Source organism: Theropithecus gelada, chromosome 9 (assembly GCF_003255815.1).
Source record: "Theropithecus gelada isolate Dixy chromosome 9, Tgel_1.0, whole genome shotgun sequence".
In the NCBI taxonomy this organism is placed as follows: Eukaryota; Metazoa; Chordata; class Mammalia; order Primates; family Cercopithecidae; genus Theropithecus; species Theropithecus gelada.
Genome location: NC_037677.1, coordinates 128,627,005 through 128,654,663, shown reverse-complemented (window position 1 = coordinate 128,654,663; position 27,659 = coordinate 128,627,005). Strand labels below are relative to the sequence as shown.

General features: G+C 54.9%; 1 protein-coding gene across 1 annotated transcript in view; it reads right to left on the bottom strand.

Annotated features, from left to right (window-relative positions):
* JAKMIP3 (Janus kinase and microtubule interacting protein 3) overlaps positions 1-26,458 on the bottom strand; it is a 56,681-nt gene extending 30,223 nt beyond the window's left edge. Inside the window, exons 1-2 of the mRNA XM_025395561.1 lie at positions 26,324-26,458; positions 9,065-9,562 (exon numbers count right to left, since the gene is read on the bottom strand). Of these exons, the coding sequence (XP_025251346.1) occupies positions 9,065-9,562; positions 26,324-26,458 (633 nt within the window). The remainder of the gene's footprint in view (positions 1-9,064; positions 9,563-26,323) is intronic.
* Between the last annotated feature and the right edge of the window lie 1,201 nt (positions 26,459-27,659).

Sequence of the window (27,659 nt, the reverse complement as noted above, 5' to 3'; positions counted from 1 at the left end):
GAGTGCAATGGCTCACACCTGTAATCATAGCACTTTAGGAGTATCAGTTGAGCCCAGGAGTCCAAGACCAGCCTGGGCAACAAGGCGAGACCCTGTCTCTACAAAAATATTAAAACTTAGCCAGGTATGGTGGCATGTGCGTGTAGTGCCAACTACTCAGGAGGCTGAGGTGGGAGGATCACTTGAGCCTGGGAGGCCAAGGCTGCAGTGAGCTGTGATCATACCACTGCACTCCACAGCCTGGGTGACAGAGCGAGACTGTGTCCAGAAAAAACAAACAAAAAAAAGTATTGCCAAAGAACCCAACAAAAACAAAAGCAAAACCAACCAACCAACCTGCAACTAACGTCACACTCGGTGAAATGAATATTTGATACTTTGACCAGCAGTTGGGAATTAGGACGGGTGGGTGGTCACTCTCAACACTTCTGTTCACAGTTACACTGCAGGCCTTCACAGTGCCTCAAGGCAAAGAAAAAAGCAAAAGGTGTGAGCTTGGAAAGGAAGACTTAAACTGTCTTTGGGATGACGTATGGTGGCCACTCCTGTCGTCCCAGCACTTTGGGAGGTGAGGCGGGAGGACCGCATGCGCCCATGAGTTTACAGCTGCAGTGAGATACAATCATGAGACCTATCTCTCAAAAAAACAACCCCCAAAACTGTCTTTGTTCACATACAACATGATTATGTGTGCATGGAAAATATTTTTAAAATATACAAACAAGTTGTTAGAATTAATAAGTGCATTTAGCAAGGCTGCAGGATAGATCGATATAAAAATCAATTGTATTTCTGTATAGCAGCAAAAAATAATTGGAAAATAATATTTTAAAATTTGAAAAGCCGACCATTTATAACAGCATGAAGCATTAAATATTTAGGAATAATTTTAGCAAGGATACAATGATACATAAGACCTCTACACTGAAATTTACAAAACATGGCTGACAGAAGAGAAAATGTAACAGTAAATACACCAGGTTCGTTAAGGTTCAAGGTGCCAGTTTTTCTGTGGAAACTGACAAGCTCATTTAAGTTTCATACAGAAAAGCAATAACAATCTTGAAGAAGAGGAAGAAAGAAGTTATAGAACTTAGACGACTAGATGTCAGGATGTACTTTAAAGTGTCAGAACTAAGACATGGTACTAATGACGCAGGGCAGAGTAACAGACCAGCAGAATGCAATGGGGCCTGGAAAGAGCCCACAGCTGTGGGCTCACTTGATACATGACCGAGGTGCTATTGCAGCACAGGGGAGGAGGACAGTCTTCGAAAAATGATCCTGGAATAGTTGGATATCCACACAGCAAGCAGGGAACATGTCCCCATCTCATACTATTCACAAAAACTGAACTCGGATGAATTATAGAATTAAATGTTGAGAAAAACAATAAGGCATCTGAGCGACACAGACAGGGCACCTTCATGCCCTCGGAGGGGCCGAGGATGTCCAAACCGGACACACACAGCACACAAAAGAAACCAACAAATTGGGCTTCCTTAAAATGCCAAACTTCTTTCATCCAACGCCAGCATGAGGAAGATGACTGGGTCCGCCACAAACTGAGAGAAGCCGTCAGCGGGGAGAAGAATAATACTCTGGCTTAGAGGTGGGGAAGACATGAGCCGGTGTCTTATGAAAGGTGATATGCGGATGGGCACCGGAACGGCCAGCTCTCTCTCTCTTGCCGCTTTCCTAAAGAAGTGGCGACACTGTCCTTGATGAGGGTGTGGAGTGAAGTAGGGCTCTGCCCACCAGCCGAGTGGCTTTTCTGTCTTGAGGTAAAGCGTCTGCTCAACTCATCACCCCGCAATTCCCCTCTTCGCCCCGTGAATGCACAAGAGAAAGGCATGTACGTGGCCACCCAGGATGTGACCAGTGCTCATATGACGGCCACGTGTGGGACACGACTCCAATGCCTCTCACAGGACGGGTGACCGCGTGGCAATGGACATGTGCGGCGCGGCCGGCTCGGCTGTGATGTGCCAGGGTGGGACGTGTGATCACATGGCAATGGATGTGTATGGCGCAGCCAGCCGGCTCGGCTGTGATGTGCCAGGGTGGGACATGTGATCACATGGCAATGGACGTGTATGGCGCAGCCGGCCGGCTCGGCTGTGATGTGCCAGGGTGGGACGTGTGATCCACATGGCAATGGATGTGTGCAGCGCGGCCGGCCGGCTCGGCTGTGATGTGCCAGGGTTGGACAGATGACAGTGTGGCAATGGATGTAGGCGACATGGCCGGCTCGGCTGTGACACGCTGGGGTGGGCAAAGCAGCAGCAGCAGCAGGACGCGTGCTGCTGGGACGGGCAGCCCTGCTGGGCCTCCACCCCAGTGCTGGGTCACGGTGGACACACACCCCCAGAGCATCACGCATTTCCTTCAGATTTGAGCCTGTTCTCTGTAGACGTTTCCTCAACATCCACAACATGGAAAGAAAAGCGAACCTTGATGCCAGGTGTCACCCTCCGGAAATTCTGGGTTAGTTCTGCGCAGCTGTGCCCTGGGACTGTAAAAGCTCTCAATATTCCCAAACTCGTCCCAAGCAGGTGTCTCTGGACATCCACAGCCAGGACTGTGGGCAGCTACTCAAGGGTGGGGCCTTACCTCAAGGACTCCCTCATCGTTTGCAAGGCAAGCGCCTGTATGGCGAGGCTTTGGCCCCAGAAGCCGATGCTGCATCTGGCTGTGGATGGCTGGAAATCACAATCTGGGGTTTTCAGCAAAACCAAAGCATTGTGTGGGAGCCAGGCTTGGGGCTCAAGGGAAGCTGCTGCTGCTGCGTTCGGCAACGCCAGTTTTGAAGACACACTGATGCCCAGACTCTGCGCAACACCATGAGAGAGCAAGGGCCTGGCACAAGCTCTCGGCCACTTACCTGACGCCGGTCTCCAGGCGAAAAGCAAGGACAGGCTACTCCTCCCACTCCCACCCCCAAAATAGCACTTGGGGAGAAACTGACCTCATTTTTACAGCCATATTTGTGTGGGGTTTTAATCACTGCTGTACATTAGCATTCCACTTTAACTAGCTGTCTAGACAACTGGGGGAGGAGGAACCCGTATTATAAATCACAGATCTTTATGGGAAAGGAGAAACTGGCTTTTGCCTGTAATTCTTTGAATTTATAGAGTCTTTAACAACAGTCTGAGCTTGTATTTTAGCAAACGTGCTGAGCGTGCAGTAGCTGCGTGCACCGAGACAGCTCTCTCAGGCTCCGTGATGACATGGCACAGATCTGCCACACGGCTGCTCCTGGGGCCCTAGCTCGGCCCTGTCCTCAGAGCCTGTCACCAGCCAGATGCGCAGGGGACGGGGCATTGGCATGGTCATCGCATACCTGTGGGTGGGAAGTGCCTCACGCCTTCCACGTCTAACTTTAGCAGAAATTTGGCCAAGAAAGCCGCTGGGAGCCCAGCTTCTCCCGGAGCCCAGCTTCTCCTGGAGCACGGAGTGGGTCACTTACAGACGAGGATTTGGCTCTGGAGCCTTCTGAGGCTCCAGGGTCCCCTGCTGTAAAATCAAGGGGTCTGCACAGTGGAATCATTAGGGCCTGAAGATGATGGGCCCTGGGCCAGTGGGTGATTCCTGAGCTCCCTAGCCAAGGCATTCTGATGTGTCCAGCACAGAGACAGCTCTGACCCCAGTGCCACCCACCACAACCTTCTGGGCAGGGAGAGGGCGTTCCTGACCTGCTGGATAACGTGGGTTCTCTAGCAGCTTCTCTAGCAGCCCAGCCCTGAGTGCAGCCTTGCAGCCCTGCTGTGCCCAGCCCTGCCCTGGCAGCAGTGACCGTGCTTGTCTGGGGTTTCTGTTGGCCCCTACATCCCTACCCTGCAGGCCTCTCCTCTCTCCCCTCCACTTGGCTTCCTCTCTGAGACCCTGAGCCCCCACCAGGTGCCACACTTCCAGGCCTGCACTTAGGGTCCCAGGACAAGACAGGGGGCTTGCCTGTTAAGCCTCCATGCTCCGAGAGCAGGCGTGGCCCTGCCTGGCTGGGCTTCTGCCCCTGCCCAGTCCCTGCCCTGCTGTGTGGCCCCTCCAGTCTCTCCCCATCCAGGGCTAGCCGAGGTGCCCAGTGGGCCCCTGAGATGGGCCCTTGGCACCCAGGAGCCTCAGCCCAGAAGACCCATGGTCAGGCTGGTGTCTGGGCCAAGGCTGGGGTGCTGGGGCAGGTGGCAGGCAGAGTCCCAAAAGCCAGGGAGCCGACCGGGGGGCTGGGAGGCCTCTGACTCTGGACCTTTGGGAGGATGGGGGTGCTGTGCTCTTTGCAAATGGGCCACCACTTGATGAAATCCATTCAACAAATATTTATTGAACACCTACCCTAGGTGCTGGGGACTGAGTAGTGAACAAAACGGACCCAAAGTAAAGACAGCAGTCTTTGCTGGCCAGAATTAGGGAGGCAGAACCTTGAATCACGGGGTCCATTTTGGGAAGAGCAGATGATGGTCCTGAGTGTGTGCTGAACACCCAGGACTCTCTCAGACCCTCCCCCTCCTTCACCAGCCCTGCCAGACATGACTGTCCTCAGGGTGGACTTTGGTGGGACAGGTTCACCCCGTGGGAGCAGTGCCCTCAGACAGCACGTTCTTGCTGGGGTTGTGGCCACGCGTGTGGTGCTAAGTAGACGAGGGAGGTACAGAAACCCCCAGCTCCCACAGTGTCCCAGTCAGGCCAGCCTCATCCACAGTGCTCCATCCCCAGGCCTGTCCGTCCCCAGACTCAGATCTCACCCTCCCAGGGCCACGGCTATGTGCCCACACCCGGGGGGTGGGGGCCAACACGGGACGGCTCTCAAGGGAGCATGTCTGACTGTGAGCAAAGATCGATTCCTGCCAGAGGCTGGTGCTCCTTGCAGCAGAGATCCATCCCTGACCCACTGTGTCCTCTCTCAGGGCCTGGCGAGGCCGAGCATCCCACACCAGAATGTTCCAGGACTCAGGTGCCAGCCTGTGCTATGGCCACAAAAACAGCAAAATGTTTGGCTGATGTAAGGAACCAAGGTTGTGCGATATTTTCAGCTGTAATAGTAGCTGAGGTCTCTTGTTGGGAGAACCCGAGGCCTCTGTCACCCACCTGGCCTTGCTGGGGCCTTGTGAGCTGGGTCGGCGGCTGTCCTGGAACCTGGAAATGATGCTCCTCCCGCCTGCAGCTCCTGCCAGGCCTGGGAGGCCACTGTGCTGCCCCAGGCTCAAAGGCCCAGCAGCGCTTTGCACCCCCAGCTCTACTGGCTCTGCTGACTCTCAGGGCAGGGCCCTGCCTCTGAACCCCACCCTCACCCCAGCCTGCCTCTTCTCTGACCGCCCCCAGTCCCCTGGGGCTGGGCCACCTCTGGGCCACCTTCCTCCCACTTTTCTACCCCAGCCCTGCTCTGAGTCCCTCTCTGAGCAGCTTCCATCCCAGACTTCCCCATCCTCATGAAGCTGCCCCTTATCCCCAGGCTGGACACTGCACTGTGCCACAGCCCCCACAGCTGGAGAGGCCGCACACCTGCTCGGCTCTCCCAGCCCCCCCACCTCACACCTGCCCGGCTCCCCCAGCCCCTCCACCTCACACCTGCCCGGCTCCCCCAGCCCCTCCACCTCACACCTGCTCGGCTCTCCCAGCTCCCCCACCTCACACCTGCCCGGCTCTCCCAGCCCCTCCACCTCACGCCTGCCCGGCTCCCCCAGCCCCTCCACCTCACACCTGCCCGGCTCTCCCAGCCCCTCTACCTCACACCTAGATTTAACTCCACACACTCCCTCACAGCTGGGCCTGGGGAGCAGCCCTGCACGTCATCACTGGGTTTTAGAGGCCGGGATGTTCTCATAAATGATGGCCCTTAAAGGAGAAGATCTGAGGTCCTGGGGCCCTTGTCAGTTAGGCAAGTGGGCCCCACTGGGACAGGGTCCCCAGAAAGAAAGTGTCCCAGTGGCTGGATTCCTGGTGCCACCAGAAGCTCCATCACCACAGCTGATGCCCTCAGGGCACCTCTTGTGCTCTGGGCATGGAGCCAAGTACTCCCTGGGTTTTTCATTATTTTATTTAAATTGCATAAAACCAGGATATAGACAGAGAGATAGCTGGGCTCTGGGAACGGGGCTGAGGATGAACTGATGGGAGGTGTGTCCCTGATGAGGCCTGGGCAGCTGTGGTCAGGACTAGAAGAAGGAAGTGCATCCCAACAGCTGTGCGGACTGGGCTGGGCTCCAACAGCCACCCCTGGGGGAAGCGGTGAGTCACGCTGTGGATGGGATGTGAGCCCCCAGCCACTCCCTCCTCCACAGGACCCAAGCAGACCCAGAGTTCCTGGATGGTGGTGGTGGGGGCCTCTCACGGGCAGCACGGTCTTCCCACTGACAGGGTGTATGTGTGTTTAAGCTTCGAAACAATAAATAAAGGAGATGTCCCAAATCTACAGATTCTATAGGAAAAGATCATATAAGACTTTGAAATAGGCAAGATAAGGTTTCTGACTGTCCTTGTACTGGAATGCCAGAGCCCCTGGGGACGACCTGACCCCAGGAGGGTGTGCCTTCGTCTCTGATTAGGCTGTTCTACGACTCCACGGAAAGAACAGTTAAACTCTGAGAAGGGTGTGAGCAAAGTGCTCATTTCCTGGGCGCAGACGGACACGATTCCTGCGCATCGGAACGCAAACGGTTTTTGTCAGGCAGGGAATGTGAATCTCTGTGGGTCAAGTCCTCATTTGCATTGGTTGAAAGTAATGAGTTAATAAAATCTTTGACATGTGTTCACTGTTTGTATGAGAATCATGATTATACCCTCTGTTAAAATTTATCCTTGAACAGTTTGGTTAAAATCCCAAAATTCCAACAGTTTTTTTATTTAGAGCAAAGATGATTCTGAAATTTATATGGAATTCTAGAGGGCCAAGAAGAGGAGGCAGGTTACTCTTTAAGGCGAACAAAGTGGGAGAACGTGCTACTCCAGAAATGAAGCCTTTTTATAAAGCTAGAATAACTACTACAAAGTAGGGTGGGGGAGGGACTGACGATGAGACACAGCAGAAAGTCCACTCTTGTGAGAACAGCTGCGAGCTGGCAGAGGCGCTGTGGGAAGTGGAGAGACGGTCTTTTAAGCAAGGGCTGCTACAGACATAAGTATGGAAGATGGAACTATAACATGTTCAAAAGATGAGGCTTCCAAACTTTGGGATCAAAAGATTTCCTAAACAAGACAAAGTGAGTGCCAATCCTAAGGGGGAAGATAAACAAATTAGACTGTTTTACTTTAAAATGTAAGACCTTAGATCATAACATGATGCTGCTGAGCACGGGGAAAAGATAATCCACAGACCAGGTAACACACCTGCACTTTGGGGGTGGTTTTAGGATCAGCCTGCCCCTGCCTGCAGAGAAGCCTGTGTGGAGGACACACCTGCACTTTGGGGTAGGTTTTAGGATCAGCCTGCCCCTGCCTGCAGAGAAGCCTGTGTGGAAGACATACCTGCACTTTGGGGGCGGTTTTAGGATCAGCCTGCCCCTGCCTGCAGAGAAGCCTGTGTGGAGGGGGAGATCTGGCGAGGATGGAGAGTGAAGACACAGGTTGGAACACGCTTTCAAAAATTTGAAATAAAATCCAGAAGAATAAGCCAGAGGAGTTACGAGTAGCTGCTCTAGTACGGTGAGAGGGGATGGCAGGGAACTGCTGGTTTCTGTTATGAGCCTTTACTTAAGGAAAAAGCTGTCTTCCTCTACTGAGAGCATCGAATCCAACCACGACAAATGAAAGGGTCGTGTGGCACTGGGCAGAGGCAGCCGCCTGTCCCTCCCGCCTTCCCAGGACAGTGGCAATGCTTCCTTCCTTCCCTGCACAGAAAAGCAAGCTCCGCGTCATGCGAGGAAAGCACCCAGTTCTTACGAGTGCTGGCTTGGGCCAGGTCCTTGGGTTGCTAAGGTGACATCGATATATGGCTCGGGACAGGGCGAAGAGGTGTAGGGGAGGTTGGAACAGGGACCACTTTGGAAAGGAAGGGGATCACCCAGGTTAGGCATGTTTGGGGGCACCCATGTGTATGCCGTGGCAAGGTCATATTTACTCCACAGTGGCTGGTTCTCCCCTCCTGGCTGTAGGTGTGGAGAGTGGCTGCCCCTCTCTGGGAGTTCCACACGCTGGCCCAGCCTGGAGGCCATCCCTGGAGACCAGAGGCCCCAGGAAGCAGGCAGAGGAAAGCTGCCCCAGGTGCACGGTCACACGACACGGAAAGACCACTGCAACCCATCAAGGTGCCCGGGGCTCGGGGTCCTGAAGAGGCACAGGGCTGGGGCACGCACCTCTAATCACAGGACAGTCTCCTCTCCAAAGGACAAGGGGCATCGGGGCATCAGGTGCAATCAGTCCCTTGCAATCCCTGGACATTCTCGTCAGCTGAACCCCAGGCCTTTGAGAACATCGACTCTACTGGTGCCTACTATGGGTGCCCGAGTCTCTGGAGCTATTAGGATGCTCCAGGAATAGGTGCCAACATTAGACCTCATTGACTCACAAATCCGGCAGCTCATCTGGTCCAGCCCAAGTGCAATGGTTTCGCAGAGACGGGGACCTCAGGGCAGCCGGAGGCCATCGCACCCCCTGGGGCCTCCTGGTCTCTCTCGATCCAGTGAGTTCAACTGGAGAATCACTGGATAATTCCCTCTGAGTCCCCCCATGAAGACGTGTGGGACTCCTGCCGCAAAACACTGAGGCTTGCCTGGCGTCAGGTATAACCCGGGACACTAAGAAGAGGTGTCCGTGAACCCTGCGGTGGGAATGGGCAGCACTGATTTCTAGGTTTCTTGCTCTGGCCCAAGTTAAGAAAGGAAGTAGAGCTGGTGTTTGTGCAGAAGGGGAGGTGAGAGTCTGGCCTGCCCTGTAGGGGCCTGACTGTGGGTCTGAACCTTTTCTAGTGGTCTCATGACTCTAGGGTCCTCAGAACCAACAGGGGTGGCATGAGGAGCCTGTGCTGAGAATGTCATGGGGGGTGAAGCCAGAGCCGCCCAGGTGCTACCTGCGTGCTCCCGGAGCCCACACCTGTGCTCTCGCCCATGCCCGCCCCTGCCCGCCCACGTACCAGCCTGCGGATCTCCCGCTCACACTCCTTCTTGATGCGGGTGATCTCCTCCTGGTGTAGGTGGTACACGCTGCGGATCTCCGCGGCCTTGATCTTGTCCGCCTGAATCACCAGCGTCAGCGCCTCCTCCACCTGCCTCTTGGCGCCCTTGAGCTCGGTGATCTCCTGCTGCATCTTGACCTTCTCCACCTCGAACCCCTTCTTGGCCTCCTCCTTGGCCTCGGACAGCAGCACGGTCTTGACCTTGTCAGGGCCACCATCACGCAGGGCACTGAGCAGTGCCTGCAGCCGCTGGTTCTCATTGTCCTTGATCTTGATGACCCTGAGCAGCTCGGCCTCATGCTGCCGCAGCAGCGTCTCACGCACGGCCTGTAGCTCCTTCATCTTCTCCTCATGCAGCTTCGTCTTGAGCTCTGTGAGCAAGACCGCAGTCTTGTGCTGCTCATGCTCGCGCACCTGCCGCAGCTCCTGGTTCTTCTCGCGTTCCACTTTGCTGACCTGAAAGACAACAGCGAGACCAACTGTGGCAGGAGCTCCGGCCGTGTACACACTCAGGCCTGAATGTGTATTTGGCTCCGGCCGTGTACACACTCACGCCTGAATGTGTATTTGGGGAGGATTTTTTTGAAACTTGGGGGTTATCTTCCATTCTGGAATTACCCCTTAACAAACATGGCTACGAAAACCTGGAATCAAACCTGATTGGTGGAGGGCAGGAATGTGCACTCATAGCATCCACAGGAGAACCCTCAGAGGGGACACTCCAGCCTGGAACATGAGACCGCGGACACACTCAGTCCTCGGAAGTCTGTGCACCTAATCCAGGATCAGGTTATCCAGGGGAGGCAAGACCATGGTCACCTCCCAGGTGAATCCACCAGGAAAAGGGTGGGACTCTTCCCCGTGGACACGGCCCAGCGAGGAGCGGGCAGGGGCTGCCCTGAGTTGGGACGGGGCTGTACCCTGCAGTGTCCCCGGGCAGCTCCCGCTCCGTTCCCTGCATTCTCACCCACATGGCAGGAGCTGCGCTTGTGTCCCATGTTGTTCTCGGCAAACCTGGAAACAAATCTGAGCCACTGCGCCATCTGGGTGGTGTCTAAGGGGAACCCTGGGATTTTTGACTCTGGGCCATGTGTTTTCATCCAGGTGCCCAAACCCTTGTCCACGCTGTCAACCATCCACAAACCGGCAGTGGGTGCTCAAAGTCCATTTATGGGATGAAAAAGTGGCTGAAATCCGGATTTGCCCTGGATCTCCAGCGGCACCCTGGCCCCCTTCCCTGCCATTTCGGGACTCCGGTGCCCCTACCCAGCTGAGCAGTTAGGCCCGTGGTGGACTCCTGCCCACTTCATAGCATTTGAGCCCCTGGGAGATTGCTCTTGTGACTCAGGGCTCCCACTCACCTGGCTGCCCATGCTCCCCACAGCCCCCATCTTCTGGCCTCACAACTCTGGGGTACACCCACAGCCTCCATCTTCTGGCCTCACAGCTCTGGGGTGCACCCACAGCCCCCATCTTCTGGCCTGATGACTCTGGGGTGCACCCACAGCCCCCATCTTCTGGCCTCACAACTTTGGGGTACACCCACAGCCCCCATCTTCTGGCCTCACAACTCTGGAGTGCACCCACAGCCCCACCCTCTTCCCTCTGTTCCTTCCTGGGCCTCCAAGACCATTGCATGCTGCTGGACCCCAAGCTCTCATCACTGGCCCAGCCCCCTCTCTGGAACTCTGGGGACCAGGTCTTGGTGACTGTGAGGGTCCTGTGGCCTGCATGCGGGGGGCTAGCCTGCGAGGCTGCCTCTCCGGGACCCCCACTCTCTGACCCCTCTTGGGTCCGGCCAGTGGGTAGCCCCAACAGGACACAGGGAACATGACCACAGAGGCACCATTAGCAGGCCCAGGAGGTCCGTCTGCGGCCCCCACTTCTGTTGGGAAGTGGCCCTGCTCCCCAGGCCGCATCTCTCATAACAGACGCCCCCCTTGTCCCTACAGACGCAGGATGGAGTCAGCTGTGTCTCCACTGGCCCCGGCTCTTCCACCTCCCCCATCTACTCAGAGAAACAGCCCCTGGGGAACCTCTGGCCATGCCCCGGGCATCATCTGCTTCCTGCCAGGACCTGAGGAATATACAGCCATGCAAGGGGCATCTCACGTCCCATCTGTCCAAGCAGAACTCCGCCACAGCCCTGGTCCCAGGAAATGGCCCGTCAGCCAGAGCCTCTGCTCTTGGCTCCCATCCTTCCTGACGTCCCGCTCCCAGCCGTCGGCAAACCTGTCAGCTCCTGCTGTGGGTACCCCCAAGCCTGCCACCTGCTCTCCTGCCCAGGGCCACGTCCTCTTCCAACCCACCTCCCCCCGCTGTGCCACAATCCCACAGAAAACGGGTCCCTTGGAACATAAAGCTCAACGCTTCAGCCCCCTTGGGACCCTCAGGCGCACTTAGAATATAAGCAGGGTCCTTGCAGGAGCCACAGGATCTCATACCCCATGGAAAGGGCACCACAGAGAATGAAACGCAGGTTCCAGCCCCCACACCCATGCCCACACCCTCTCCCACGCCCTCACCCACACCCTCACCCACATCCACACCCTCACCCACATCCATACCCTCACCCACATCCACACCCTCACCCACGCTCTAACCCATGCCCACACCCTCTCCCACACCCTCACCCACATCCATACCCTCATCCACATCCACACCCTCACCCACGCTCTAACCCATGCCCACACCCTTACCCACGCCCATGCCCTCACCCACATCCACGGCCTCACCCACGCCCTGAACTTGGCATTTTGTTTTCTTGGCAACTCTGAACTTGGCATTTTGTTTTCTTCACCCATAGCTGTAGAAATTCTGATCCCACAAAACCTGGACCCCCGACTCCTCCCCAGCCGGAAGCCCTCCTGCAGCACGTGGCGTGGCCTCTGAAGATTCCTGGTGTCATCTCCTCCTGGCCCAGCACAGTCCGTCCCCACACTAGGGCTTCTGTCCCTGCCCTCCCAGGCACGCCGATGTTGTTACTTTTTTTCACTTGCTGCACAGCGGTGGTCACTCCGTAAAAGCGCTTATTTCTCTCTTTGTGACTGTCTTATCTCCCTCCCTTCCGGAGGCTTTCTGGGGTTGCTGGGGGAGGGGTTGCTGGGGGACAGGTGGCTGCTATTTCCCCATCAGGACGTGTGGCACTGACTCACTCTGCTGCTCCCTGGCTGGCAGTCCTCGTGTCCTGCAGGGCTCAACCCTGAGCCTTCCTTTTGGTCCACCCAGACCCCACAGTACAGAGAAATCCCAGCCACCACGCTCTCTCCAAACCTTGCTCGAGGCCCAGAGATTCCACAACTGCACACGGGGCCCAGCGAGCGTCGTTGGTCCAGCCGTGTGAGTTCTGCTGACTCCCAAGAGGCCGGAGTGAGCAGACACGGTCCTTACTTCTGCTTCCACTTAAGGTGGGACCTCCTGCTTTTCCAGCTCACACTGAGTTCAATGGTAAAAAAGCGAGATTTTCAGGGCGTTTCTATGCCACTTGTGGGTGGGGACTAGTGAGTCCTCTCGTCCCGTGCCGAATCCCCTTCACTCGGGCTCCGGAACGCGCGTGGTGTGTAGGGGAAGGAGGCTGGGGAGGCTGTTCTGCTCACCGTGCTTGTGGGGCTGTGGCTTGGGGACAGCAGGTCCTGTGTGAGGCATGGCGGAGCCAGAACTGAGGCCCACACTGTGCCCAGAGCCCAGCTTGCCCCTCCTCCAACCAGGCAATAATTTCACCTTCATGAAAACTTGAATGGGAATCAGTAGAGAAAAGAAATTACGCAGCATGTGCCACAGAGATGGGGTCAATGGTGCCGAGTCTGGTCTCAAACTCCTGGGCTCAGGTGATCCGCCTGCCTCCACCTCCGAAAGTGCTGGGATTACAGGCGTGAGCCACCCCACCAGCCCTTTATATCATTTTATTGATGTCCTTTAGTTCCTTTTGAAACAGCCCATCATAGCTTCCATCTGTTTTGGAGCATTTGTCCGGTATGGTTTCATTGTCTGTAGGAACGTTTTTCTACTTCTTATTTCTTTTTGTTATAGCAACTTGATGGGATTTATTTTCTTGTTGTTCACTTCTGTTATTTCAGTCTTCCTGAATTTCCCTGAAATATCTAACTGGGTTCTGTGTCATGTAATCACTTGTAATTCCACACAGTGAGCTCTGGTGTCTATTCTCACACCTCTCCTGGGATCCACAAGTGGGCCAGATGTCGGTGAGTTGTGGCCATCTCCCCACTGACCCCCAGGTGAGCTGCAGTCATCTCCCCGGCATCCCCCAGGAGCCACGGCACTGCTATTTGCTGCCATCTGAGTTAACAACCACAGGCAACCAGAGACTGGTAAATCTGCCCAGGGGGTTGGGGACAGGCCTAAAGCAGGAGACGCCTTGTGGGGTGAAAGGGACCTCTGGGCAGAGGCACAGGGTGGGGGCAATTGGGTGCTGGGCTGTTCTTCATCTCTCACTCCACAGGGGATTGTAACATAGGGCCAGGGTAGAGTCACTGTTTAAATAGAGCACCTAGAGTCTGAACCATTAACATCTGAGGCTCCACCCTTAGAAGTCTAAGGGGTTAGGGAGAGCTGGCATGGAGCTACGAGGTCCCAGGGGACGCAGGGGAGACCCACGAGGCCTGCTGATTGCTCAAGCCTCACTCATCCTGTTCCCCTCACCTACTCATGTGCAGACCACACACATGCACGCACAGGCACACACCACACACATATACACACACGTGCACATACACATGCACACACGTACCACACATATGCACACACCACACATATGCAAGCACCACAGACCACACACATGCACGCACCACACACCACCCACATGCACACACCACACACCTCACACCACACACATACACACACACCACACACCACCCACATGCACACACCACACACCACACACCAGACACCACACACCACACACATGCACACACCATACGCCACACACATGCACACACCAGACACCACACATATGCACACACAGGCACAGAGGCACACACCACACACATGCCCCACACATGTACACACATGTGCGCACACATGTCTACACACGTGCACACACATATGCACACTTGTGCACATACATGCACACAAAACACACATGCCCCCTCCACATGCATGCACAGACACACACACGCACACATACATGCACAGGCAGAGATGCATGCACACACACCTAATGAGGCTTGGAAACCTTGCAATTTAGGCCATCGGGGGCTCTGACATGTGTGAATGAGGCATTTAACTAAAGTCATTTCTGAAACATCCACTAAACCTACTTCTGAAAGAGTCAAGGATGATGTCTCCTTCCTGTCACGCCTGCCCAGATTGGGTCACATTTTGTGAGCCCCAATGTGCTTTTCCACCAGTTCAAAACAAATGCCACCCGAATTTGGGTCACATTTTGTGAGCCCCAATGTGCTTTACCACCAATTCAAAACAAGCACCACCCTGATCTACGGGACACCAGGTGTTTGTGCGTGTTTCTGACGGATGCCCCATCCCTCCCTTAACCAATGGGCTTGGGCAGCCACACTGGTGTGGCCCTGTCCAGCTGCAGGGGTGAAGTGGGGGTGAAGTAGGGGTGAAGTAGGGGTGAAGCAGGGGTGACCTGGGGGGAAACCAAGCCAGAAACCAGCAGGTAGCCAGAGGCCTGGCCACCCTTCAGAGGTAGAGTCCGGACAGCATCAGGACAGACCCTGAAGGGTGGACAAGAGCTGGAAGTGTGGACACTGGCCAGGCCCCGAGGCCCACATGTGGGCAAGGCCACATTTTCCAGTGGACAAGGCCCCAGTGCAGCGAGCCCAGCCCAGCCTGGCCACCCAGATGCTTCTGTCCTATGCCTAGAAACAAGGTCACCCACGTCGCCTGCAGACCTGTATTTCAGCAGCGACAGGCACCACTATGCTCCCTCCCTGGGTCAAGATCGGCTTCAACCCTCAGGCCAGACCTGGATGCCACGAGGATGGACCATTCCCCACTCATTCGGGTGAGATCCAATGACTAGCACAAAGTGGCACAAAGCCGGCGCTCCCAGGACAGGTGGCCACAACGCACAGTCCTGACCAGGCCGCACCTGGGGAAGGTCCTGAGGGACACCTGAGCAGAGGTACCGTTCAGGCAAACCTGAGGTCACCCACTGGAATCTGCAATGCGCTGAAAGGTTTTATCCGTTGTTATTCATGAGAATTGTTGGCATCTGAATCAAAAATACATTCCAGGAGTTGAGATTGTTACTGTTTTAAACCGTGGAGAAAAGGCACTTCCTTCTAACAAGCAACAAAATAGCCCAGCAAGGGCCCTGTCTGGGGTTGGGGGAGGACACGCTGTGGGGGTCCTACATTCGGACCACAGTGCCGAGAGCCCCTGCCCACCATGGACCAGGGTCTGCTGCCAAGGGCCTTGCGCTCCCACTCCGAGAAGTTTCCAGCACATCCGGCCCAATGCCCGCTTATGGCCGGACATGGCCATACTCATTTATGATGTCGCCAAACATTCACGGCTCCAGTGGGAGCTGGAGGACTGCTGAGCCCTCAGGGCTGCTCCAAGGTTGATAGAATCTTAAATGAAATGCACAAAGGTCCTTTCAATTTTTTTCATGAGTAACTTTTAGTCAAACCACATTTCTACTAGAAACATTTTTCTCTACAGTCTTATTTCCAGAGAAAGTATCTTCCGCTAACCTCCAACAATTGCTCTAGAATTTGGGGTCCTCTTTGGAGACAACTATTTAAGGACTATTTCCTTTATGCAAATGACAAACACTGAAGGGGAACACACCAACCTCCTCTACCAGGCCTGTCCTGCTGTCACCAAGTCACAGGTCAACATCTCTATTTTAAACCAGCCGTAATGTCCCCTGAGATGACTCCAGGATAACGCAGAAAACTAGAGTTCAAGATCAGGGCTGTGGTGCCTAGAAGGGCCCAGATGAGTGCAGCCGGGCTGACAAGCGGCTGTGTGGAGACCTCCTCTGGGCTGCTGGTGGGATCCCAGCCCATCGGTAGCAGGGGGCCCAGAGTGCCCCTCTGATCACAGAAGTGTACCACTGGCATGACCCCAGCCGCGATCGCAGTGACCTGCCAGGGTGACCCTCCAGGGTGACCCCAGCCGCGATCGCAGTGACCCGCCAGGGTGACCCCAGCCGCAATCGCAGTGACCCGCCAGGGCTGGAGCTGGCAGCAGAGCGGGTATATGAACGGTGCTCAGCGCTAATTTGAGCGGATTTTTTGGCATTTGGCAGCTCGGGGAAGTGTTTATGGAATCGGAGCCACACCAGCTAACACTTCGTGCATAACTCACTGTCGCCCAGATCATGCAGCCACTCGCCACGCTTTTCCCATGTCATGGAAAATATGTATTCATTAGATTGGTTGAATGAAGAAATGAATTCATTGAGGAACGCTCAATTCAAATATTTTTTAAATCACTGGATTTCTATATATCATCAGCAAAAAATTAGGAATGAAAATATCAAATGTACCATTTATAATGGTATCCAAAAAATCTAACACTTTTGAATACGTGTTGGAAAACGTGCCCAAGACCTCTGTGCTGAAAACTACCAAGTGTTAGACAGAAATTTAAAAGCATTTAAATAAATGGAAGAATATCTCGTACTCGTGAATCCAAAGACTCGACATTATAAACATGTTTATTTTCCTCAAATTGATCTGTATATTCAATGCAATTCAATGTATAGAAGCTGTTATAAAGATGCAAATCTCCAAAGGGATTCTAAAATGTAGATGGAAATGCAAAGAACCGAGAGAGAATAGAATCCAAAACAGGCTATCAGGGAGCTTCCATGACTAACAGCCAACTCTTGCTGTTCGGGCACGGTGGCTCATCCTGTAATCCCAGCACTGTGCAAGGCAGAGGCAGGAGGGTGGCTTGAGGAGTTCAAGACCAGCCTGGGCAACACAGTGAGATCCCGTCTGTACAAAAAACTAAAAAATTAGCCAGGTGCGGTGATGCATGCCTGTAGTCCCAGCTACTTGGGAGGATGAAGTGGGAGGATTGCTTGAGCCAGGGGGTAGAGGCTGCAGTGAGCTATGATCGCACCACTGCACTCCAGCCTGGGTGACAGAGTGAGACCCTGTCTCAAAAATAATAAGTAAACTTTCACCATGCTACACAGAAGCAACAACCATTCATTTTTTTCTCATGAGTCTAGTAGTCAGCTGGAGTCAGGTGGCCTAGGCTGGGCTCAGTGGGTACCACATGGCACTTTTCCTGGGACTGGCCACTGGTCTAGACACAGGAGGACAGAGGTGAAGGAGTAAGCAGGGGAGACAGAGGGCTGGGCTTGGGCCTGGCCCAGGTCACTGCTGCACTGACCAGAACAAAGCAAAGCTCTGCAAAGTCGCACGGCACAGGCATCCCCCCGGAAGAAGCGAAGGACTGGCCGGTAATGCTATGACACAGGCTCACACCTGGAAGAGGCGAAGGACTGGCCGGTAACGCTGACTATGTCACAGGCTCACACGCATGGCCACGGCTTTATTGGAAAAGAGAAGCTGCAAGTGCAGCGGGTAAAGCCTTTTTCACGGGAAAGGTGCCAGGTCCATCTCATAGCCACAATCATATCCTACTCACGTCATGTGCCAAAATCAATCCCTGGTGGGTTTCCTATTTAAAATTGAGAGGTAAAACAACACAGCTTCTAGAAGAAAACATAGGAAAGTGTCTCCATGACCTGGTACAGGTGAAGATTTTCCTCAACAGGAAAACTCCACAAAACCCTGCTGTCCCTTTCCCAGGCTTTTCTTAGCCTGACAATGGGGAGTTCCTCTATTAGCAAACATTCTTCCTCAATGAGATTCCAATGGCTGCAGGGCAGTCTGCTGCGTAAACACAACTTAACATCCTTAGCAGTTTCCTCAGGTCGGGACAACCAGGTGGCCACTTTGTTCCTTCTCATTAGCAGAGCTAAAACCAACACGCTGTGTATCTGCCGGATTCTGCTTTTCCTAACAGCGGAGTCACTGCCACAGAAGCCTGGCAGCATCTCAGGGCCGTGCACTGGTGGCCAAGGCACCTGCAGAGAAGCTTCCAGCGGCTTCTGAGAGCATCACTTCTCCACCCAATCAGCGACCCCAGGAATCTGCTGTGTATAAAAGCAACTGGGTGCCTTCGACTTTGTTTTGATTTGCATGTCCTTAAATAATACCGCTAATGCTTTTGGCCATTCACAGATCTACCTCCTGAGCTTTATCACAGAATCCTGGGAGGTGCAAGTTGAATCCCCTAAAGCCAAGAGTGGCTAGTAAGCCCTGGACTGAGGTGACAACTGCTTTCAGACCAGGGATATACAGCGTCCTGGTCACTAGGTAGGTGTATTTCTTGTGCATTTCAGTAAGTCACGCTTTAGAAAGTGGGAAGGTCACAGTCTTTCAAACCCTAGCTGTGCATGTTCTCTGATGAGAACTGTCTGTTTCTTTCTGAGGAGTAAGAAAGAATGGAGCAGCCAAAGGGGGCAGAAGGGAAAGACAGAGGGAGTGGAGAGAGGGGATTTGCAGCCAGGCAGCGGGAGGCTGACCAAGAAGCGGCAGCCGGGTAGTCGGATGCATCCTCCATGTGAGCCGGTGTCAGAGGGGAGGTGGAGAGCTGCTCTGTCCCAGGAGACACGTGGCTGTGGACAAGGAGAATCTGAATCCCAGACCCTTTATGGGAACTATTTCCCCACTCCTAAAGGCTCAGAACATACAGGTACCCACAGTAATAAGCAGACAGTCCCCAGGGGCAGGCAGAGACTTTTTTTAAATGCAAGACATTCATGTAAATCAAAAGAGCCACGTGGGACTTTGTAGACAAAAACACTGAAGAAAAGAAGACAACTGAACAAAATAAGGAACCAGGAAAAGAGACCCTTCTTAAAACCTAACAGCCCAAAAGAACAGAGGCGGGATGGAATGTTCTGGAAGCAGATGTGAGGCGGGTGAAGGCCAAGAGCACGGCCTCCTCGCTGCCCTCTCCGGGCTTCCCAGTTGGCGAGCCGGGTGCCCAGGGTGGGTCCCAGCCCCGTCTCCCCTCGCGCTGTTCTCCGGGCAGCATCTCCCACCACCCGGAGACCCTGTTCCCACACCTGAGACCCGTGTGCCCTGCAGGACAGTGGCCACCTATGCTCACCGCCAACATGGCAGCCCCCACCTGGATGTTGGTGTGAGGCTCCACGGTGCCCTGTCCCATGCAGAATCCTTGATGTTCTCCGGCCCTCAGTGCCCATTATCCTGCCCAGATGCCACCTCAGCAAAGGGCAGCCCGGCCACTGCTGCTCAGACCCGAGCCTGGAGCATCCCATGCACCGTCCACGCGCACACTCTACCCCCACCCGCCCACACCTCCTGGCCCCTCTCCCTCGTGTCCCAGAGCCGTTCCACACACCGTCCACCCACAGACTCTACCCCTGCCTGCCCACATATCCTGGTGTCTCTGCCCTGTGCCCCTCCACAGCTGCCACCCTCATCCACGGCATGGACCTCTGAGCAGCCGCCTCCCACTGCTCTCTGCTCCCCTCAGCCCCTCCCACAGCAGCCAGAGGGTATGTTCAAAACATCGAAATATTTTAAATAAACGTATTTACAATATATAATATGCAAATAGAAGTCAGGTCATGTCCAGCTTTAAGGCTCCCAGAGGCTGTTGGCCCTGCCTGGAGCATGGCTCAAGCTCCCTGCCTTGCCACGGTGGGATGCCCAGCGGTCCGGGGAGGCTGGCTTTCCTTGTTGTTCCAGCATAGTGATCAGTAACCCCCTTTCTCCCTCCAAAGTGTCCTCATGTGGACCATACGTTACTAGGCCCCTGCTTGCCCGGACCCGGGGCCCATGGCCACCTTTGCCAACCTCTCCTGCACCCTCCCCATGATGGCTGCACCTGCCCTGGCCTTCCTGGTGCTCCAGGTCACACCCATGCCCATTCACCCCATTTCTACCTGGGCTCTAGCCCCACCCGGAGCCTTCCTGTGCTCATGGGGGGTCTCTGCTCCAAAGCCACTTCTTCAGCAGTGACCCCAGCACCACCCACTGTGTCTGCTGGCTCTGCCACCCCTTGCCTCGGCCCCTGTCCCCATCATTGCCACCTCCCTCCACAGGCCTGCAGGGGCACAGCTGCCCGGGACACATTTCCTGTGGGGGCAGGAGGCTGGAGCTTCCACGGGGTCTCCCACCTCTAAGCAGGCCCCCCAGTTAGAGCTGGGATCTTGTAGGACTTTCCGGGCACCTCTGAAAGGTGTGACTGCCGTGGATTTTCTCTGCTCCCTGCACTGGTTCCTCATCAAGCAGTTCCAAGAGGTGGGGCTCAGCCTGCAGGAGGGTGGGCAGTGGCCAAACCCTGGAACAGGCATCAGGGGCCCTGTTGTGCCCAGGCCAGAGCTGCAGCCTTTGTGTCCACGACAAAAACACTGTGACTTACATCCTCACGACATGTACGGCTCTTCCCCGCTTTAAAGGAGCACACACTGCACCTTCCTCAAGACAAGCTCAAGATAAGACTGAGTTCACGTCCCTGCAGTTCCCACGAGAGCCCTTCCTGTGAGCCCCTCCCCTTCTTCACTGGGAAGCGTCCATCTCACTCTCCCAGAGGGCTGGCACCTGGAGAAGGGTCAGCTTTTATTTAAAACATTTTATTTTTGACTTGTCAAATCTCAGTCTGCTCAAGTCTTCCTCGCTGATCGATTAACCATCGGACTGAAATCCGAAATGCTTTTTCCAGAACTCACAGGAACCTTCTTTACCCTGAAAATTGCAGCCTGCAAAATCTGGTGATGCAGTTGCGGAATTCTAATGATTCCTGATAAAGAGATGAGCTCCTCGGTGCATAGCAGCCCAAGACCATGGCAGAGGAACAAGCAGCACCCCCTCCCTCGGTTGCTCAATGTAAACGGATTTAATCACCACGTGAGAGGAGAGCACACCTTCCCACAACTGCAGGGAAACTGCACAGAAGGCAGAGCCCATCTATCAGTAGGCCCACGCTGGGATCCGGCCTTGGGAGCTGCGAAGGCTCAGGCCCTGCTGGAGGCACCGGCAGCCCAGGAGCACCTGCCCATGCCTGAGCTGGTGGAGGCCGCCAGATGCCGCCTTGGCCACCAGTGGGCTGTGGGAGCTTCCAGGGCACCGCTGGATTCCAGACTGGCTTGGGGGCTGCCTGTCCCCTCCAGGCTGCAGGAGGCCAGTGGAGCAGGTTGGTCTGTTCTGGGAATGGCTCCTCTGGCCGGTCACTGATTTCTCTCTTGAGGTCCAGAACTGGATTATCCCCAATGGGTGCTTCTGAGGTATATGGATCTGCTGGAAATTAGATAGGAGGCTCCGGTTCCATAGCTGCAGGTCTAGTTACAGATTCCTGTCCTGGGGTTGTAATGACGATATTACTTTTGGCATGGACACAGTAAAGACTTCAGAAGCATTGATGCTGACCACTGAAATGATTGAATTCCTATTTTCTCTTCCCTGCTTGGCCATGACTTATGCAAGTGTTTTGCAGATCAAGAATCCCCATGTTTGTGGTAGAGGCCAAGATGCTGTGTGAGCTGCAAGAGCCCAGGGGCCCCTGAAGGCTTCCCATGGTCCTGTTTCTAACCACGCAGAAGCTACAGCCTCGAGCCCTTCCCAGCTCAGGAAGACTCGAAGGTCGACTCAGATGGGATAGTCCATTTATGGAATGGAGTAGGGAGAAGAGAAAGCCCAGGTGGGAGCTGGAAGAAAAGGGGCTGGAGGCTCCAGGTCCTCAGGGCCCTCAGGTGCAATGAGCTGAAGTCTCATTACCGTCAGTGAGACCCTTGCTGTCATTGTCAGGCCAGGAAGATGCCCGGGCGCAGGGGGACCCAGACCTCTCGGCGGGCGCGCAGGAACAAGGGCAGGCAGCCAGGCGGAGAGCTTCTAGTTTGCTTATATTTGAACCCAAATGAGGTAATTTGTTAATTGTGGGTGGTGCCTATCTGCCCGCCTGCCATATTATTTTCTGTGTGCACACGATCTTTTTTAACCTCAAATGTTTTTAATTTTAAAAAGTTTTGTTTTTTGAGACAGTCTTGCTCTGTCACCCAGGCTAGAGTGCAGTGGCACAATCATGGTTCACTGTACCCTCAACCTCCTGGGCTCAAGTCATCTTCCCACGTAGCTGGGACTACAGGTGAGTGCCACCATGCCCAGTTTTTTAAATATATATATATGCGTGTATTACATATACATGTGTATAATATATACACACATGTGCATATATATATACACATACACACACACATATAACATATACATATGTGTGTGTGCGTGTGTATATATATATATGTATTTTTTTTTTTTTTTTTTTTTTTGGTGGAGACCAGGTTTTGCCAAGTTGCCCAGGCTGGTCTCGAACTCCTGGGCTCAAGTGATTCTCCCGCCTCGGTCTTCCAAAGTGCTGGGACTACAGGTGTGAACCACTGTACCCGGCCTTGAATGTTTTAAATGACGCTTGGCTGGGAAGGTCCAGGTTTGGCTTGGAGGCACCAGTAGGAGACAGGACCAGGTAGGAGAAGAGCAGGTGAATGAGGTGGGGGAGGGTTGGGCCAAGGAGGCAGGGGAGGGAGGAGTTAATGAGTTAGGAGCAGGGTCAGAGAATGCTCTGGGGTCTTGGTGGCCCAGGGGCTCTCTCTTGTCCAAGGCGCCATCTGTGTCCCACCCATCGTTTTTCCTCTCCAGCCCCCTGCTTTAGTTAGCTGTAGACCCTGGAAGTTGAGGAGACAAAGAATAGTTATTTTCTGCATCTCCTGGAAGCTCCTTTGATGTTGGAAATCCACTGGCCCCTGGGACTGGCAGGATGAAAGGGCTGGGAGAGGGAGGGAGCTGACCAGAGGAGCTGGTGTGGGAGGGCAAGTCCATGATGCAGACGCTGAGCAGCCCTGGGCGTGTTCGATGCCTCCCCATGCCTCCCGGCAGCTTCTGCTCCAGCAGGACCAAGGTCCTGGCTCTACTGCATAGTGAGGTGTGAAAACCCCAGCCTAGAAAGAACCCCCTGGCAGAGACGAGAATATTTCAGAGTCCTTGGTTAAGCCCGGATAACTAGGTGTGCAGGAAGGAGTAGCACCGAGTCACGATCTCGAACCCCAGTGGTCCCAGAGCAGCCAGCACCTTCCCACCGGTGTGAGCCAGCGGCAAGGACTCTGCCCTGGCCCGGCTCCTGGAGCTGCCCTTGGGAGCAGCTGGACCTCCCTGAAGGGCCCTCTCTGTTCTCCGTGGGCCCTGGGGACGTCACCGTCAAACTGCAAACATAGACACGTTCTGGCCCAGCAATTTGGCTTGCAAGAACGTCTCCTACAGGAATTCTTTTGCATGTGGTCCAAGACCCACATACAGGGCTGCGGTATCAGCCGAAAATCGAATCAGCCTGGATGCTGTCAACAGGCCCAACACGGTGGGGCACGTGAATACCATGGACGAGCTTGTGCCAGCTGCACTGTTCCACGTGGAACTGACTCCAAGAGGCGCTGTGGTCACTTGGCAAACGGGAGTTGCTGCCTGTGCGTCCAGCTGCCAGTTATGCTTGAGGAGGCGGGGCTCAGATCGCTTATGCAGGAAACCATGACATGAACTCTCTGGTGAGGGTGTCCAGGACGAGGAGCTCTGAGGCAAACAGGCTTCTTCTCGGTTCCTTTCCTCTGGTGCCTTCTGCACGTTGTGCCAAGAGGGAACATCCTCTCCTCCAGGTACAACTAAACACACCCCGCAAGGTGCCCAGCGGGTCTGGGTTGCAGCCATCAGACACCGGCCCTGGAACTCCTGCTGGCACCTGGAGAGCCCGCAAACCTGGCCTGTTGACCATCAAGGAGCATGTGTCCCTCGGGGCATCGCAGATGGATGTGCTTTGGCAAAACTGCACAAAACGTCACATGATGCTGCTGTAATTGGGTGGACAGAGAACCGGGCACTAAAGCTGGGATGTCCACATGTGGTGTTTGTGTTAAGAAGATAATTATTGGCCGGGGGCAATGGCTCAGCCCTGTAATCCCAGCACACTGGGAGGCTGAGGCAGGAAGATCACTTGAGTCCAGGAGTTTGAGACCAGCCTGGGCAACATGGCGAGACCCAGTCTCTACAAAAATGTAAAAAAAAAAGAAAGCTGGGCATGGTGGTGCACACCTGTGGTCTCAGTTACTTGGGGGGTTGAGGGGAGAGGATTGCTTGAGCCCAGGAGGTCGAGGCTGTAGTGAGCCGAGATCGCACCACTGCACTCCAGACAGGGTGACAGAGTGAGAGACTGTTTTTTTAAAAAAAGATAATTGTTATACTTTTACTCAATAAAAGAAAGGGTTTCATTCTCCCTGGGCTCTGGACAAGTCATCTCTTCTTCCACAAGCAAAACGGGGAGAGGGAGGACGACAGCCACGTCTGAGGCTCGCCGTACAGCCTGGTCTCTCCATTTGGGGCAACTCCCCATTTTCGGGGGTGGGGGGCATTAGCACCCTGACCTTGTGCTCCTGCAGCAAGTCTGGGCCTCTGGGCATTGCTGTTTGCAATTTATGGGCACCTGGCACAGAGCAGGTGCTGGACGCACATTTACTGACCATGTCCCCATGCCATCGGCCTTCTGGTATCCTAGAAGTGAGACTCTCCCCCAGCTGTGCCCGGAAGCCTCAGCAGCACTCCCTCCTCCAGGCCACAGGCAGTGGGCGCTGTGTTCATCCCCATCCTACAGAGGAGGGAACTCACGGCAGGAGGGGGAGGAATGGGGGCGGGGCCAGATGGTAAATATTTTAGGTTTTGTGGGTCAACTCTGAGGATAATATGCAAATGAGCAGGTGCAGCTGTGGGGTTTTGTTTTTTTTTTTTAATCATTTTTATTTCTTGAGAGACAGGGTCTTGCTCTGTCACCCAGGCTAGAGTACAGTGGCACAATCACAGCTTACTGTAGCCTCAACCTCCCAGACTCAAGTAATTGTCTCGCCTCAGCCTCCTGAGCAGCTGAGCCCACAGGAGCACACCACTGCACCCGGCTAATTTGTCCATTTTTTGCAGAGATGAGGTCTCCGTATGTTGCCCAGGCTGGTCTCGCACTCCTGGGTTCAAGCGATCCTCCCGCCTTGGCCTCCTAATGTGCTGGGATGACTCATGTTCTAATACAACTTTCCTTGTGGTGTGGGCACCAAAATCTGAACTACACATGATTATCACGTATCACACAACATTCTTCTTCTTTTGATATAACAAGGAGGTGAAATCACAGGGGGTTGAATAAGTCAGAGGTTAAGCAACCAGCCCCAAATAACCCGATTCCCCTCCACCAGCAGACCATGCACCCCCAAGAGAGATGCCTTTGCTGGGGAAGAAGCGGGGAGGAAGAGAACTAGGGTCCAGAGCGGGGACACCATCCACGCATGACCCAGGCGCTTCCAAGCCCGCGGCAGGCACCTGCCTTCATGCCCAGCCCCTTCCTGGTGCTGCCTTCTCTCCAGATGCTCTCTCCTTTGCCTTCTCCTTCCAGGAGCCCGGGCACACTTCTTAATGGCTCCTGGGGACCAGGAGATGGAAAGGAGAGGGCAAAGGTCATGCTGGAGGTGGAAAGAGGTTCAGGCAAGGGTGGCCCACCCTAGGGCTTGGCCTGTCCTCTGGTCAGCCCCTACCCCCGCTGCAGACTCCCCCCACCTTGGCTGCCAGCACAGCTCAGCACAGGCCAATCTTTCCCGAGGCTTCAAGAGCCCCAAAGTGCTGGGCATCCAGCCAGAGGCCATCATGGGCCTCCCTATCCCCCTGGGCTTGCCCCTGCATCTCCGCGTTTGGTCACAGGCGCTGTCCCTCCGAACCTGGAAGCTCTAAACCGACAGCCCATCTTTTTCCTTTATTCCCACGCGAGAGCCACACCTGCCCACTCGGTTTCAGGTCAGTTCCACCACGGATGCTGCAGTGGGAAAGTCAGCGTCCTTTCCAGGGACGGCCCCACTAGGCACAGACCCTCAAGGCCCTGCGGCCCCAGATGGGAGGGCTGTCCCCGCACAGCAGAGGATATTTTCTGTGAGCTCACCGTGGTTTGCGGCAACCACCATAGCACCTCTGCCTACAGAGCCCTCATCCGGTCTCCCACTACCTGCCGCCCCCACCCCCAACCACGTGGTCTGTCCCAGGCAGCCTCTAGGACCGGGTGGGGGTTTCCACAGGGACCTGGCCAAACCCACTCTAGGAAGAGCCTCTGGGGCCCGGGGGAGGCGGGAGGGAGGGGCATTCAAGGGGGGGTCTGGGGAGAGCCCACCTTGCTCTTCTCCTGCTGCAGCTCGATCTGGATGTCTGTGAGCTTGGCTCGAAGCTCCTCGTTGGCCGCCTGCAGCGCCGCAAGGGCCTCCGCCTTGTCCCCCTTGGCCCGGCTGCCCATGCCTCTCTTGGACATGGTGAGGCTGGATGGCCGGGGGGATGCCCAGGGGCAGGGTGCTCTGGCTGGGCTGGGCTGGGGGTGGCTGGGGTGTCCACGCCAAGCTCCCAGCAGGTGTCACCCGGGCTGCCGCTGTGCTACATCTTCTCATTCACCTGGAGGGAAAGCACACGGGGTGAGCAGCCCCTCCGGAGCCTCGGCCTGGAGCTCGGGGGCTCGTGTGCGAGGGGGGCACACGGACCCCCTACCTGCCCTCATCCCAGCGCTGAGGATGCCACCTGCACTACGCAGGCCAGGGAACCAGCCCCAGACAGCAGAGCCCATCGGCCCGCCATATGGTGCCCCCAAACAGCGACCCCACATCTAAGAGCACATCCCTGTGCCTAGCATGGGATGAACACTCAGCACAGGCGAATTCTTTCCCCCTTCAGAATCAGAGAGGGAGTGGGCACCCAGCTTCGAACTCAGAATTCTGTACATGGCTGTGAGGCCACTGTGGCAACAGTGAGTATAAACCATGAGTTCTCCAACAGCAGAGGGACCCTGTGACCGGGCTCCTCCAGAGACCTGAAAGCTGCACCCGGGAAACGCCCAGCAGTACTGAAAGCAGGAACTGGAACAGAAGCGCATGCCCAGCTCACAGCAGCACAATCCAGGTAGCCGCACAGTGGAGGCAACCGGCGTCCATCAACGGATGAGTGGCTACACAAAACGCGGAATATCCACGTAATAGAATATGATCCAGCTGTAACCAGGAGGGAGATTCGGACACACGCGACGACAGCAGGATCCCCGAAGAGATTAGGCTGGGTGAAATGAGCCGGTCACAGAAGGATAAACCCCGCATGATTTCACATATATATTCGGGATCTATAGTCAGCAAACCCGGGAACAAAGTAGAATGGTGGCTGCCAGGGGCTGGCAGGAGAGGGAATGGGAGCTACTGTTTAATGGAGATGGATTTTCTTTCTGTTTCTGGAGATAGGGTCTGGCTCTGTGTCCCATCAAGGGGAGTGGCTGTAAATACACAGGAAGCTTCACTCCCTCGCCCGCTACTTGCCTCCTGCTGTGTGGCCCAGCTTCAAACAGGCCACGGACAGGTACTGATCCATGGCCAGGCACCAGGGACCTGGTGTAGGCAACCAGTCATCTCCACTGGTCACAGCAAGTCCTCCAGGTTCAACCCCAGGGAAGCTGCTCACTGTCTAAGAAGGGGTGA